The 15,555-nt window shown below is 35.9% G+C and overlaps 1 protein-coding gene across 1 annotated transcript; it reads left to right on the forward strand.

Moving 5' to 3' along the window:
- Positions 1-4,663: 4,663 nt before the first annotated feature.
- Positions 4,664-6,196, forward strand: LOC145126950 (uncharacterized). The gene has a single exon (XM_079062214.1). The coding sequence runs from the start codon at positions 4,664-4,666 to the stop codon at positions 6,194-6,196; it is 1,533 nt and encodes a 510-aa protein (XP_078918340.1).
- Positions 6,197-15,555: the final 9,359 nt, after the last annotated feature.

The raw sequence follows: 15,555 nt of genomic DNA on the forward strand, positions 1-15,555 counted from the left end.
AGTAACTAAGAATGAGACTTTTAAAAAAATAGTTTAGTTACTTCATATTGCATTATACTTATTAATGAGATTTAATTTGTCCTATCGAACCCGTTCGGCTAATGACCCTCCACTAGTTAAGGAAGCGGTGGGTGAGAGTGGACACTCATTCAATCGCCATTTTATAGACAATTTCCTTATACCCCCCCCCCCCTTTATAGACTAGCTTCGTGAATGAGGCGTACTAGCTGTTCGACCGACTCGTCTTATACACAGTAAACATTAAACTTTTAATCTTACATATAGTATAGGGTGTATTTTAAACATTTTAAAATACTATGGGTTTAATCTTTTAATAAATTAAACTCTTAATTTAATTAAATTTAAAACACATATGGATTTATTAATTATCATTTAGTTAATCTTTTAATTAAATTATTAATAAAATTCATAAGGATATATTTTAGGGGTTTCCATTTTAAATTTCTAAAATTATACCTTTAATTTTAAATTTCAAAGAATCCCAAAAATCTTAATTATTTAATCCAATAATTATCTAGTACCTAATTATGGATATATTAATTATCCTTTAATTAGTCAATCAATTAAATGATTAACCATATCCATAAGGACAATTATAACCAAATAAAATCAACATTATCCAATTCATAATTATCTCCTAACATTTAGGTCATATTTAATTATCTAGTATTACCAAATATCAGATTATGGCTGAATAAATAAAAGATAATTACCAAATATTAACCTAGTAAATCAAGTTAGGCAAGAAAATCCAAGATAAACATCAGACGGACCAACTCGCCGAGTTGGAGGACCAAACTCGACGAGTTCTAAGAGCAACTCGACGAGTTCATTGAACAGAATGTCGATTATGTTCCCTTCTCCTTTGGAAAATTCACAATTGCATCATATTCAACAGAAAACTAATCCTAGGCTCTGATACTACTGATGGGTTTTGAGCATAACAACAATTCCTAAGTGTGCATGCAACCCTAATGCTTTGGATCTAGGTTTTCTCTAATTGAACATGCAAACTTGAACACAAAAGAAGAAATCCTCGTTTCTGTGAGTTATAATCGAAATTCACATAATAAATATTAAAATACATACCTTTAAGATTGTTATTGTAAACAATCTTGAATCCTTGCTTGAAAGACATTTGGTAGCAAGCGCCACAAGTGTCGCGCCTCTAATGGGTCACAAACAAACTCAAGCAACCAAGGATTACTATAGAGAGAGAAGGGAGGTGGAAAAATTCGATATCCCTCTAAGGAATCAAGTGTTGGACGAAATCAAACCCTATAGGGGTTTATATAGGTTATAAGGAAGGTATTGGATAAGGCAGGTGTATCCAAGATAACCCTAATCCATTAACTTCCTCCCTCAGGCATCCAAGACACCCTTCGAGCCCAAGGTAACCCTAAGATCATCTAGATTTCATTCAACCCCCCCTCCCCCTTAGAGAGGTTCTAGAATTGCCCAATGTTCAACTATTGTCACTTTTTATCCCTACAGTTTCAATTAATTCCTTTAATCCCAAAATTAATTCCAAGTTAATTTCTCATTAAATATTAATTAAAAAATATGATTTCTAATTAATATATTATTTCCATAATACATTAATAAATCATTTATTTTGATTTCTAATTAATTTATTAACCAAGTAATAAATTAATAAATCATTCTTCTCTCTCTAACAGTTATCCCATTCAATTGTCAGGTTTGAAGGCAACCTAAAAGGATTGTGCTACTATCAATTCAACTACATACCAATTATAGTTATGGGCGTAGACACCTAATCCAACAAATACACGGATGTTATAATGACCAAATCCGTAGGATAACATAGTACCTAGAAGATATGCTGGTCAAATATAGAGATATACACTAACCTAATCGTTACTCTTCGCAAATATCCAGTTATCAATTTAACAATAATTAGGGTGTATATATATATATATATATATATATATATATATATATATATATATATATATATATATATAGTAATAATAATTAGGAGATCAAAAGATATAATTATCAAAAATAAAATTAAAGGTGTTTATATGAGGATAATTATAGGAAGGATAAAAATCAAATATAAAAGATAACATATAAAATAATTAACGTAAATGCGTTAGTGAGCTATTAATATTCATCCAATAATCATGATTAAATTTTGCTTCCCTGGTACCCATAATCGTTAATCTTTTGAGAGCTAGAAAGATATGTATAGATCTATACGATGATTGACACCCCTACCTTCGATTGTTAGCTTCAATCCCGACAGGATAACTTTCTTATTAATCATTATTCAACGTCTGATGATGCGTCGTGGTGGGGAAATTATTAGTCAAAAGCGACGATTATGGGGGCTCAAGGTAATACGTTGCTAATACCTTAGAGATCTGACTACCATTACGGACGCCTTAGAGTGGTACATTAAATATGTTAGGGTTGTTAGATATCCTACAAAGATAGAAAAGTAGGATTAATAAAGTATTCTAAAAGATAATAAGATAGGACTGTTAGATAACCTAAAAAGATAGTAAGATATGGTTGATAAAATACTTTAGAAAAGGTTTTTCTAAAAGAAAAAGGATTCATAAATTAATACAACCAAATAAAAGCCGAAAACTATAAAAACTTGTGCACTCACCAACATTATGTTGACATTTTCAAAATACATGTATTCTCAAGGAGTTGAGTGTGGAGAATAGCCGCATCCTTATCTGGATGAAGATCAAGTGGTGTCACGTACACCTGAAGAAGAGAGTGACTACAATCCGATGATGCCCTATCGCCTACCCCAGTATCAGCTGATGAGGAGCCATTTGAAGATTAGGAAGAGCCCAACGAGGAGGAAGAAAAACCTGGCGATGAGATGATTGGAGTACTTATAGACTGTTCACGCTACCTAGATACATCTACCTATCAGGATCGTAAGGAGACATAGGAGGAGGACCCTACTGAGTCGGATTCATCCATAGAGACTGTTGCTCCACTTCCCCCATCCTCTCTCGGTATTTATGTTTCGGGACCCAGGATTATCACTACCCCAAGAAAATCCATTCCCATCCCATCCCACAAGAGGGCAGCATCACCACCATCGTCCCCGAATCCATCGAAGAAGCCTTCCCCACCCATAAATGGACACCACATGCGGAAGAGTAGATAGAAGAGCATAGTATTGGGTTTTATGAGGTTGGGGAGTCCTCCTAGGAGCCTAGGCGCGATCCCATCCCAAAGGATCCCATAGATCGAGCGATCTTAGTGTTAGTCCCTCGAGTAGAATGACACGAGGATCACATACATCATGTGGAGGAGGATCGTGACTCACTGAGGAAGGAGGTCAGGTTATTAGTTGGTAGAGTTAGGGAGTCACAGAAGGGGAGATATTATGATGAGATGATGATCCTCCATGCATATGATCATCTAGAGGAGATTCATTCTGTAATACAGTATCAGCAGATCGTTATTGAGAGTCTTGAGCATCGTGTGAGGGAGACGAAGTTAAGGTTGGTAGCGTCAGAGATAGGTGCAACTACTATGGAGGTGATGATCACTTGCATTCAACACCAATTACCACAAAGAGTGGCTTGGATGATAGTTTGTTTTGGGTTATGGTAGATAGTTCTAGCCAAGGAAAGCTAGGAACTATGATTTTTGGGTTTAAGGGAAGGAAAAGTAGTGTAACAGTGTATTTTTCTTGTAAAAATAAATACTTTTCCTATTCAAACAACACCATTGTCGACTCTTTTTGGAAAAAAAAAACCGATGTATAAGCTTGTGGTGGTTAATGAAATTTATGTGATCTTATTGTATATTTTGTTATTTGTTTGATTTGTTTTCTGGATATAGTTAATTCTCTTAAATAAATTATCAAAGTAAAACTCAAAATTTATCATAACAACTAACATACGACATAAATTTAGAATCATTCCTCGCACTAGAAGAACCCCAGGACAACCCGAAACCAATCCCAAGCCTATGAGCTCAACCGCGATTGAGGCACTAGTGGCCCAACGCGTTGATGATGCAATAGCAAACCTAAAAACTCTAGGAACTTAGAAATAAGAGGCGATGGAGGTGAGAGTTCACAAGGAGATAATCAAACTCCAACCAGGGTCGATTCATATAAATATTTTATGAACTGTAAGCTAAAATCCTTCCATGGAAACGAAGGAGTAGTTCGGTTGACTATGTGGATAGAAAAGATGGAATTTGTTTTTTGATAAGCTTCTGTCCGAAGGACTGTACTATCATGTTCGCCGCCTTCACCCTCGAAGACGCAACCCTAAGCTGGTGGACCAGTTACACAAACACCATGGGTGTTAATGTAGCAAACGCCATGTCTTGGAGTGAGTTAAAGCAGCTCATGATTGAGGAGTGCTATCCAGGAGAGGGGATACAGAAGCTGGAGCAGGTGCTATGGAATTTGATGATGCAGGAAGCTGATGTTGCCACATATATAAGCTGTTTCAATGACCTTGCAACCTTATCACTATGGATGGTTACCTCAGAATATACATAAATAGATAGCTATACTTGGGGTTTGCCTCAACCTATCCAATGCTTAGTCACTACCTCAAGGCCAACCATCTTCGACAACGCCAAGTGACTAGCCTTTAGTCTTACCAATCAAGAGATTCGTCATGGGATGATGGTCCAAAAGGCTGGCCTTCTAAAGGTGGAGGGTAGAAAAAGGAAGTTTGATAATGAATCCAAACGGAAGGTTATGCAACCATCGGAAAAGAAGTGGCAAGTGATTCAAGAGTTTTCAGTTTCAACACCCTCGATAGGGACTACCTATGGAAGTAGCCCTAGATGCAATGAGTGTGGGTTTCATCACAGTGGAGCATGGTGGGTCTGCACCAACTACGGAAAGAAAGGTCATCTTGCCAACAGATGCAAAATGCCACCCAATCGAGGAACCGCAACAACAGAGAGCCGAATGTGCTATGAGTGTGAGGAAGTTGGAAACAACAAGAGGGATTGTCCAAAACTGAAGGATCATGGAGATAATGCTCGGAACAAAGCATTTGTTATAAGAGCCAGAGAATCCATCCAAGATCTGACGGTAGTTATGGGTACGTTCCAAATCAATAAATTATATGAAAATATACTTTTTGGTACCGGTGCCGACAGAAGCTATGTTGCTCCCAAATTTAGGAAATTGTTAGATCACCCATCTAGTAAACTTATGGAAGCCTATAGAGTAGAAATGGATAACGGACAAGTCAGTAGTACTAAGGAGATACTTAGGAATGGTACATTAACGTTAGATAATCATACTTTTCTCGTCGACCTTATGCCAATGGTCATTGGAAGTTTCAAATTCATCATCGTTATGGATTGGTTATCCTCTAATCACTTCAAAGTGCTCCGATTTGAGAAAGCCTTATGTCCACCCCTACCAAACAGAGAACCATTAACCGTCAATAGTGATAAACCCAATAGAAATCTTAGGATCATCTACAACATGAAGGCCATAAAATACTTGCAAAAAAAGTATTTCGCCTTCTTAGCCCATATTGTCGATAGGAAAGATAATAAGAATAAAAAGATCGAGGAAGTACCTCAGGTGTGTGATTACCCTGATCTATTCCCTGAAGATCTACTAGGTCTGCCACCAGATCGACAAGTAGAGTTTCAGATCGATCTAGTTCCAGGACCTGCCCTAATAGCAAAGTCTTCATATATATTGGCACCCTCGAAGATGCAAGAACTCTCGAGCCAACTACAAGAACTTCTTGTCAAATGTTTTATTAGACCAAGCTTCTCACCTTGGGTAGTACCCATTCTATTTGTCAAGAAGAAGGACAGATCTTTTCGAATGTGCATAAACTATAGAGAACGAAATAAGTTGACCATTAAGAAAGGATATCTACTAACCCGAATAGACGATCTCTTCCATCAACTACAAGGATCCAGTTACTTCTCTATAATCGGTATGAGATCGGGATATCATCAACTTCAATTCATGGAAGATCACATTCCAAAGACTTATTTCAGGACACGCTATGGTCATTATGAGTTCTTGGTCATGCATTTTGAACTTACCAATGCCCCAGCTGATTTTATGGATATCATGAATCATGTGTGCAAGACCTACTTGGACAAATTCATGATTGTGTTCATTGAAGATATTCCAATATACTCACAAACCAAGGAAGAGCATGGGAAACATCTTTGAGTAATCCTAGAGCTCTTAAAGAAAGAAAAGTTGTACACAAAATTCTATATGTGAGAATATTTGATAAGAGAACTACACTTTCTTGGGCATGTGGTAAGAAGGGGAGGAATTCATGTCAACCCTTCAAAAATTAAAGCGGTAAAGAATTGGGAAGCGGCGAAGACCCCACCTGAGGTTCGTCAATTTTTAGGACTGGCTGGCTATTATCGGAGATTTAAAGAAACTTTCTCTCACATAGCCAAACCCCTAACAACATTAACCCAAAAAGAAGTAAAGTTCCTTTGGGGAGACCAACACGAAACAACCTTCTAGAAGTTGAAAGAAATGTTGTGTAGTGCACCGATACTAGCCCTTCTAGAAGGTACTGACGACTTTGTAGTATATTGTGATTCTTCGCATCAGGGGTTGGGATGTGTATTCATGCTAATGGAGAACATCATAGCCTATGCCTCAAGACAACTCAAGGTGCATGAGAACAATTACACCACTCACGACCTAGAGTTGAGAGCGGTAGTTTTTGCACTGAAGATTTGGCATCATTACCTTTACAGAACAAAGTGTGTAGTATACACGGATCACGAGTGTCTATAGCACATCTTCGATCAGAAAGAGCTCATCATGAGACAAAGAAGATGGTTAGATTTGCTAAACAACTATGATTGTGAGATTCGTTCTCTCCCAGGGAGGGCTAATGTCATAGTTGACGGCTTGATCCATAAAGAACGAGTTAAACCTCGTAGAGTTAAAGCACTTACAATGACTATTCAGTCTAATCTAATTTCGCAAATTAGAAGTTCTCAAATCAAGGATTTAACAGAAGAGAACGTTAAAGAAGAAGGCCTCATAGGAATGGAAAGACAACTAAAAATTAAGGATGATGGAACGAGATATTTCATGAATCGAATATGGGTTCTGAAATTTGGAGATGTCAAAGAACTAGTTCTAAATGAGGCTCATAGGACTAGATATTCCATCCATCCCAAAACAGATAAGATGTATCTAGACCTAAAGGCCCTATATTGGTGGCTAAACATGAAGTCTGACATTGCGACCTACGTAAGTAAAGGCCTAACAGGTTCCAAGGTCAAGGTTGAACATCAACGACCCTCGGGATTGTTGCAACAACAAGAGATTCCCGAGTGGAAGTGGGAGAAGATCGTAATAGACTTTGTTACCAAGTTACCAAATACTACTGATGGTTGCGACACTATTTGGGTAGTTGTCGGTAGATTAAGCAAGTCTGCCCACTTTATACCAATAAAAGAGACAGATAAGATGGAGAAGCTAACTGGGACGTACCTTAGAGAGATCGTCAGATTGCATGGGGTACCCTTATCTATTATCTCTGACAGAGATAGTAGCTTTATCTCTCGCTTATGGCAGAGTTTGCAAAAGTCCCTTCGGTATGCGCCTGGATATGAGTACAGCCTATTATCCATAAACTGATGGACAAAGTGAAAGGACAATCTAAATGCTGGAATACATGCTCAGAGCATGTGTGAAAGACTTTGGAAGTGCATGGGATACTCACCTTCCTTTGGTTGAGTTCTCATACAACAACAGCTATCATACGAGCATTAAAGCAGCACCGTTTGAAACCATATACGACCGAAAATGTCGATCTCTTATTTATTCGACAGAAGTTGGAGATACCTAAATAACCAAAAAATTCGCAGGGGATGCCCTACAAACAGGCCTAGAGATTATCCACCAGACAACTGAAAAGATAGTACAGATAAGAGAGTGCATGAAGGCAACATGTGACCGTTAGAAGAGCTACACCGACGTAAGGCATAAACCCCTAGAGTTCCGAGTCGGAGATATGGTGATGCTCAAAGTATCTCCTTGGAAAGGAGTTATAAGGTTCGGAAAGTAGGGTAAACTAAATCCGAGATGCATATGACCATTCAAAATCCTTGACAGGATAGGCCCAATTGACTATCGACTTAGGTTACCCCAAGAGCTTAATAACGTGCACGACGTCTTGCACGTGTCTAATATTAAAATTTTCTTTTACGACGATACGTTTTTTGTCCCACTTGATGAAATTCAGATTAACCCTGAAATGAACTTCATCAAAGATACATTCGAAATAATAGACATAGTGGTCAAACAACTCAAGCAGATTCAGATTCCCATTGTCAAGGTACGATGGAACTCTAAGCGAGGACCAGAATACAAATGGAAAAGAAATGACCAAATGTAGGACAAGTACCCTCACTTGTTCGAAGGAAGCCCAACGAAAAGATAAAATTTCGAGAAGAAATTTCCTAAACATGGGGAGAATGTGACGACCAAGAGGTTTCCGTCACTGATCACCATTAGGAAAGATTAGGAAAATAGATGTAATAGCTTAGTATTGTAATATTTGATTTTGAGATAATAAAAATCAAATGTGTCATTACATTTATTTGTTAAAATGACTATTAGGCTAACAAAATTAGTGTCTAAAAAGTTGTATTGTTTTCTAAACTAGTTAACATACTTGGAAAGTACTCGTTAACCTGATCTAAAGGATATAAGTTTCGTAAAAATCCGATTCCAAAGGAAAGAGTTATGGATTTTATAAAAATAGAAATCAACCATATAATTAAAATTAATTACGTCAAAACAGTAGTTAGAGATTGGTTGAGTTTTGAATAAATGTGCAAAAAGGAGTTCCGTAATACTCCTTAAGATATAAACTTTTGGACAAAGTTTGCCGAAAATGGGAGCCGTATGAGAGAGATATGATTTTTGTAAAATCATTTATTTTTACCCCCGTTAGGAACGAAAATGAAAGTCAAAACTAGCTAAAACAACTTAAAAGTGTTGTAGTACCCATAGCGATCATCACATAGATATAAAGAGGGCTTAGATCGGACCTCGCACGAAGAAATTCTGGTTTTTGCAAAATCTTTTCATGCACGCAAGGTTCGCGTCTATTGTCGTCGTGCCTTGACATACTTATTAAATGGTTTTATAAAAATATATTTATATCTATAAATATAAAATTTTTTATAGAGCTTAAAGCCTTAAGATAATGTAGCTATAGATACTATGCCTAGTTGTAAGCTATGATATTATGCCTAAGGCTTATGAATCCCTGTAGTCTAGCAAGCGATAATACCTAGATGTTATAATGACCAAATCCCTAAGATAACATAGTACCTAGAAATTATGCTGGTGAAATATAGGGATATGCACTAACCTAATCGTTACTTTGCCCAAATATTCAGTTATAAAATTAACCGTATTTTGGGTATATATATATATATATATATATATATATATATATATATATATATATATATATATATATATATATATATATATATATATATATATAATAATAGTAATAATAATAATAATAATAATAATGAGATCAAAAGATATAATTATCAAATATAAAATTAAAGGTGTTTATATTAGGACAATTATAGGAAATATAAAAGATAAAAGATAAGATACCTAAGGTTAATACGTTAGTGAGTTGTTAATATTCATCCAATAACCTTGATTAAATTCGGCTTACCGGGTACCTATAATTGTTAATCTTGTGAGAGCTAGAAAGATATGTATAAATCTATACGATGATTGACACCCCCACCTGCGATTGCTAGCTACAATCCCGACAGGATAACTTTCTTAGTAATCATTATTGGAAGTCCGATGAAGATTCGTAGCGGGGCAATTATTAGTCAAATAAAGTCGATGATGGGGCTCATGGTAATACATTACAAAAACCTTAGAGATCTGACTACCATTAGGGACGCCTTAGAGTGGTAGATAAAATACGTTAGGGTTGTTAGATATCCTATAAAGATAGAAAATTAGGATTAATAAAATATCCTAAAATATAATATGATAGGATTGTTAGATATCCTAGAAAAATAGTAAGTTAGGGTTGATAAAATACTTTAGCAAAGGTTTTTCTAAAAGAAAAAAGATTCTTAAATTAATAAAACCAAATAAAAACCAAAAACTATAAAAACATGTGCACTCACCAACATTATGTTGACGTTTTCAAAATACATGTTTTCTCAGAGAGATGAGTGTGGAGGATAGTCGTGCCGAGGTGGAGGATATTTTCAAGGAAGCTTGCTGGAGTTTAGTTCCGTCTATTTATCGTTTCTAAAAATTATTAGGTTGTGTGCTTGACTTTAAAACACTGTAATCCCAAAAAATTTATCATAAATAAAAGAAATGTTTGTGACATATTTTGTGTTATGTTCTATATATATTTGTATGCCACGATCAAATCTTCCTTTGTTCGCACCGCCCGACGTTTCCACCGCCATCGGGGGCGTGACACATAAGTAATTTATGAATTGTAAATCCGAACGCTTATATGGAAATGAAGGAGCAGTTTGAATGACTCACTGGATCGAGAGTATGGATTCAGTGTTTGAGATCAACTTCTATGATGAAGAGAGCAAGGTTAGATTTGATGTTTGAACCTTCGTAAACACAACATTATCATGGTGGAAAAGCCCTACCAATACCATGGGTATTAGCACAGATAATTCCATCTCATGAGATGAACTAAAGCATCTATTGATTGGTGAGTATTGTCCCAGGGAAGAGATGTAAAATCTAGAGCAAGAATTATAGAATCTCACCATGGAAGATGCAGATATTGTAGCTTATACCAACCGCTTCAACGACCTTGCCACTTTCTATCCCAACCTTGTCACCCCATAGTACAAAAAGGTTGAAAGGTATATATGGGGTTTTGTTCAGCCTAATCAAGGGTTGGTCACTACTTCAAGGCCAACTACATACGATAATGCCAAGAGACTAACATTAACCTGACCAATCAAGAAATCCGCCAGGGCACTATGCTTAAGAAGGTTGACCTTCTCAAGTATTAAAATAGTAAGAGAAAATCTTAGAGTGATTCATAACAACCAGCATGGAAGAAACGAGACTCAGGGAAAGTTTACGTCGCAAACACCCCAGCAACCACTCCACCAAGACAGTACAATGGAGATTTACCATTATGCAATAAGTGTCAATAACACCATGAATTAGAATGTAGAGAACTGGTCTGTATGAAATCCGATAAGAAAGGACACACCGCTAAGTCCTGTAGGAGCCCGACACAAGACGCAACCCGAAATACTAGAGTTGGTGGTAAACGCAAATGTTCTTAATGTAGAGAATCTGGCCACTTCAAGAGAGACAACATGAGGAGGAAAAACAAAGGAGGCAATGCTCAGGAAATATCATTTTACATTGGCACAAAAGATGCTACCCCATAAAAGGATACACCTTAGTAACAGACTTGTGTGCAAACGAAATATAGATAAGCTTTGTAACCATTAGACTTAAGCACTCACCATGACATAAAACTAATATTAACTAAGAAGAACCTTAGGAATTCAGTTCACTTTCTAGGAATATAAGTTGTACCATTATTTCATACTATCTAAGGGTATGCTTCATAACAAAAACATGTTTCCTTAAGATTCTCCCAAATAGTGCCTCCGCATCTGGCACTACAAGTTGAAATTTGGGGACGAAATTTCTTTAACGAAAGGAGAATATGACAATTCCAAAATTTTCACCAATCATTAACGTCACAAACATAATAGACTAAATTTTAGTGCATCCTGGATGAAAATATAAGAATCCACATCCTGTTATTAGCAAAATCGTCCCTAAACTAAAATTAAGGTGCGCAATTGTAACATCCATAAAATTCTTGAAAAAGTTAAACTTTTTAAACAACCCAAAATGCATCATTGTTTACAAAGTAGTTTTCAAAACATGTCTAGTATAAGAGTTTTCCCCAAATCACAAAAACATACACGAGGAGGTGCGCGATCACGCTTTCGCCTTTCCGCGATCCTCTATGGTACCTGAAACATAATCCAAAACTGTAAGCTCAAAGCTTAGATATTTTCCCAAAGTACCAACACAACACATAATCATAACAATAACAGCAAACATCATGCATACAGAACTTTCAGTATGACTGGACTACCTCATCGGGCCTTCAGCCTATCTGGACAGTTCTTCGGGCCTTCGGCCTGACTGGTACGCCCCTCTGGCCTGCAGTCTATCTGGGCCGCCCTGGGTCTGTTGGCCTTCAACACAAAGCAGGTCCGCCTCAAACCAACCACCTATACCCCGTGTCGACACACACACACACACACACACACATATATATATATATATATATATATATATATATATATATATATATATATATATATATATATATATATATATATATATCTGACAATCATATAAATAACCAGACAATAACAATCAGACAGGTCTTACAGATCACTAATCATATCATCATCCTATCTACCAGGATACAGATCTAACATACCACTACATTATGCGATAAACCAAGATAACAATCCAAAAGGTCCGGCATTGGTGCCTTCAAACCAAAAGTACAGTGAGGACAACTCACCTCACAATCTGCACAGAACGGATAACGACCGACTCCGAATCTCAGCTCTCTACTCAATTCCTACATCCACCAAGTGACCAATTCCATTAAAAATCCCAAAATACCAAACTTGGTCAAACTCAAAGTCAACTGGTCAAAATTAATAAATCCACTGAGTCAACCCAGCCGAATCAACCCAACCGAGTTAACTCAACATGGGCTGATCTATGCGAGTACGTAGGGCGTACTCTGGAGGTACGTTCATGTAACGCCGCAGATTCGGGCTAGTCAATTTAGAGATAATAAGCATTAAAAATGATTTTTTTATAGAAGATTATCTAGGATAAATAATCTTAACCAATGTAATAGTTAGGGTTAACAATTGTAACCTATATAACGTAATAAATAAGAATTATATGAATATTACGTGTTTCATGATTAATTTAATATAATAAAATAGGAAAAATCAGTCGAATCGCCCGTAAATCGTAAAAATAAGTGTGCCGAAACATATATAAATATATATACATATACATATATATATATATATATATATATATATATATATATATATATATATATATATATATATATATATATATATATATAGAGAGAGAGAGAGAGAGAGAGAAAGCACACGCCTTCCCGATCCCGAAAATATAAATTTCATATAAATCTGACTCCATATGAATTAGATATGATTTTTGTTAGATATAAAAGTCAGTCGCGCACAAGGAATTTGTGACGAAAAAAGCTACGAAGAGAATGGTTGACTTTTAGCTAATGTCACCAAAAAGAAAATCGTAGTACTACTTCAAATAGGAATTTTGAGAAAAAGAATGCCAAAAACGGAGTCCGTATGAGAGAGTTATGATTTTAGCAAAAGCATTTAATTTTATAAAAATATGGACGAAAAATAAAGTCAAAATTAGCCGAAAAAGTCTAAACGAAAGTTGTAGATCTCGTTGATAGCTACGTGTGGATATAAAGAACGTCAAAAACGGAGTTCGTATGAACGAGTTATAATTTATAATAGCATATTTACGTATTAAAATAAAGTATAAATCATGTATATGTATACATATATAAACATATGTATATATCATTCGAAAGGTATCGACGATGCGGTCGTTATAGGAATAGTGTTGAGTACTTTCGACATTAGTTTAGTACAAATATCGTTAAATCTATTTAAAATAGTATTATAAAGGGGTGTTTAGTAGTTTAAATAACTATAAGGCATTTAAGTAACTATAGAGGGTGGTTTGAAAATTCAATTACTATAAATAAGAGGCTCTACGCTCTCATATTTTTTGCACCATTCTCTTGATTCAAGAGTCTTTCTCTTCTTATCCCCCAAGCATTTCGGTCCCTCGTGATTTGACTTCTCTTTCTGTAGTTTTAGTATAGAAAGGTGAGCGATGAAGCGCTACAATAATCTTTTTAGAAATATTCAACGACGAAGTTTTGCGCGCACAAAGTTTGGTTTCTCGCTAAACCACCTATAAGTGAATTATGTTTACTGTACTTTAAGTGTAGCTTATGTTTAAGTTCATTATCGTTATTATGAACCTATAAACAATATACATAGGTATTATAAAATATACAAAGTGTTATTGAAGTTGTTTGTTTAACGTGTAATGAAATGTAATCAAGTTTGACAGTTTATACCCATATTCGAAAGTTGGACTGATTTTCGAAAGTTTGGAAGTGAAGAATGCAGAAGTTTCGAAATGAGTCCATGAAGTTTCGAAAAGTTGGCAACAAATACCCAACTTCGAAATTGGGCTAATTTTCTGAGAAATTGAAGAATGTTCATTTCTGGTCCCTGCAGTTTGTGCGAATTTACACTTTCTACCCAGTTTCGCAAATGGGGGAGTGTTTCGTATATTAAGTTGTTTTTGGCGCAATGGTTCCCTGAAGAATTCAGAAAGTGACATTTTCTACCCGGTTTTTGGAAAATCTTTCAACTTTCAACCAAGAAGTCAAAATTTTTCACAAATTGGAAATTTTTTGAGGTTTTTTCATGATTTTTTTTTCCGTGCAAGTTTTTTGGTGATTCATTTTTGGTACACATCAAGGGGGAGTATTGTGAAGTTTATACCTCGGGGGCTTCTCACCCTTAATGGGTTTTATAATCATTTTTTGATTATAAAAAGGGGAAGAATGATGGGTATTCAAAGCGGGTTTGTCGGATATTCATTTGCGGATTTGAAGACCGGTGTTACTTCAAGTGGGAGTTTGGTCTTGATCGCGCTAGCTCGTTGGAGACTAAAGCCAGGGCATCCAATCCTAACTTTGAGGGGAGAATGTTAGGGTGCAAAGTCACGCTTGGATGTGGCTTACCCTTATTGATGTGTAAATGAGTTGTCTTTCCTATAAATAGGAAGTGAGTGACACTCATTTTATGTAAGGAACCATTTGAAGTGTTAGACTAGAGAGAGAAATTTATACAAACCCATTTGTATATCCTTTCTAGATCTAATATGAGCTTACACAAATTTATTTACTCCTTTTGTTCTTGAATTTACATGATGATTCACTAGATCTTTTCTTATTCCGCACAAGCCATCATAATCAACACCACTACAGTTATTATAATACCTTTTAATTGCTCGTGGTACGGGGAATCTGGTTTGAAGGGTCGTATAGGGTTGTTGGATTTCATAACATCTTAAATGCCAAAATGGTCCTGCCCTCCGGTGTTTCATGTTTGGCCCCTGTCTATACATAGTATTTGAAAAGTATTGTTTAACACTTATAAAACAATATAGCTCGTAGAACTTGAGTTAATAATGAATCTAGTCGCAATAAATATTAGACTAAAATCTAGTGACAATAACACTAGATTTCGTCAAAGGAAAAGACGATTGTTAGAAGCGAAGCGCTGCCCGGATTTTGAGTGGTCACTTTAACAAGTGAGTGCATAGTTACTTTCATCTTACACATAGATATGAATTATTTAATATAA

Source organism: Lactuca virosa, chromosome 7 (assembly GCF_052849685.1).
Source record: "Lactuca virosa cultivar CGN04683 chromosome 7, Lactuca_virosa_CGN04683_v6, whole genome shotgun sequence".
Taxonomy (NCBI): Eukaryota; Viridiplantae; Streptophyta; class Magnoliopsida; order Asterales; family Asteraceae; genus Lactuca; species Lactuca virosa.

What these genes read in the sequence shown, in the direction of transcription:
- LOC145126950 (XM_079062214.1), top strand. Translation starts at nt 4,664, where the DNA reads ATGGTCCAAAAGGCTGGCCTTCTAAAGGTGGAGGGTAGAAAAAGGAAG.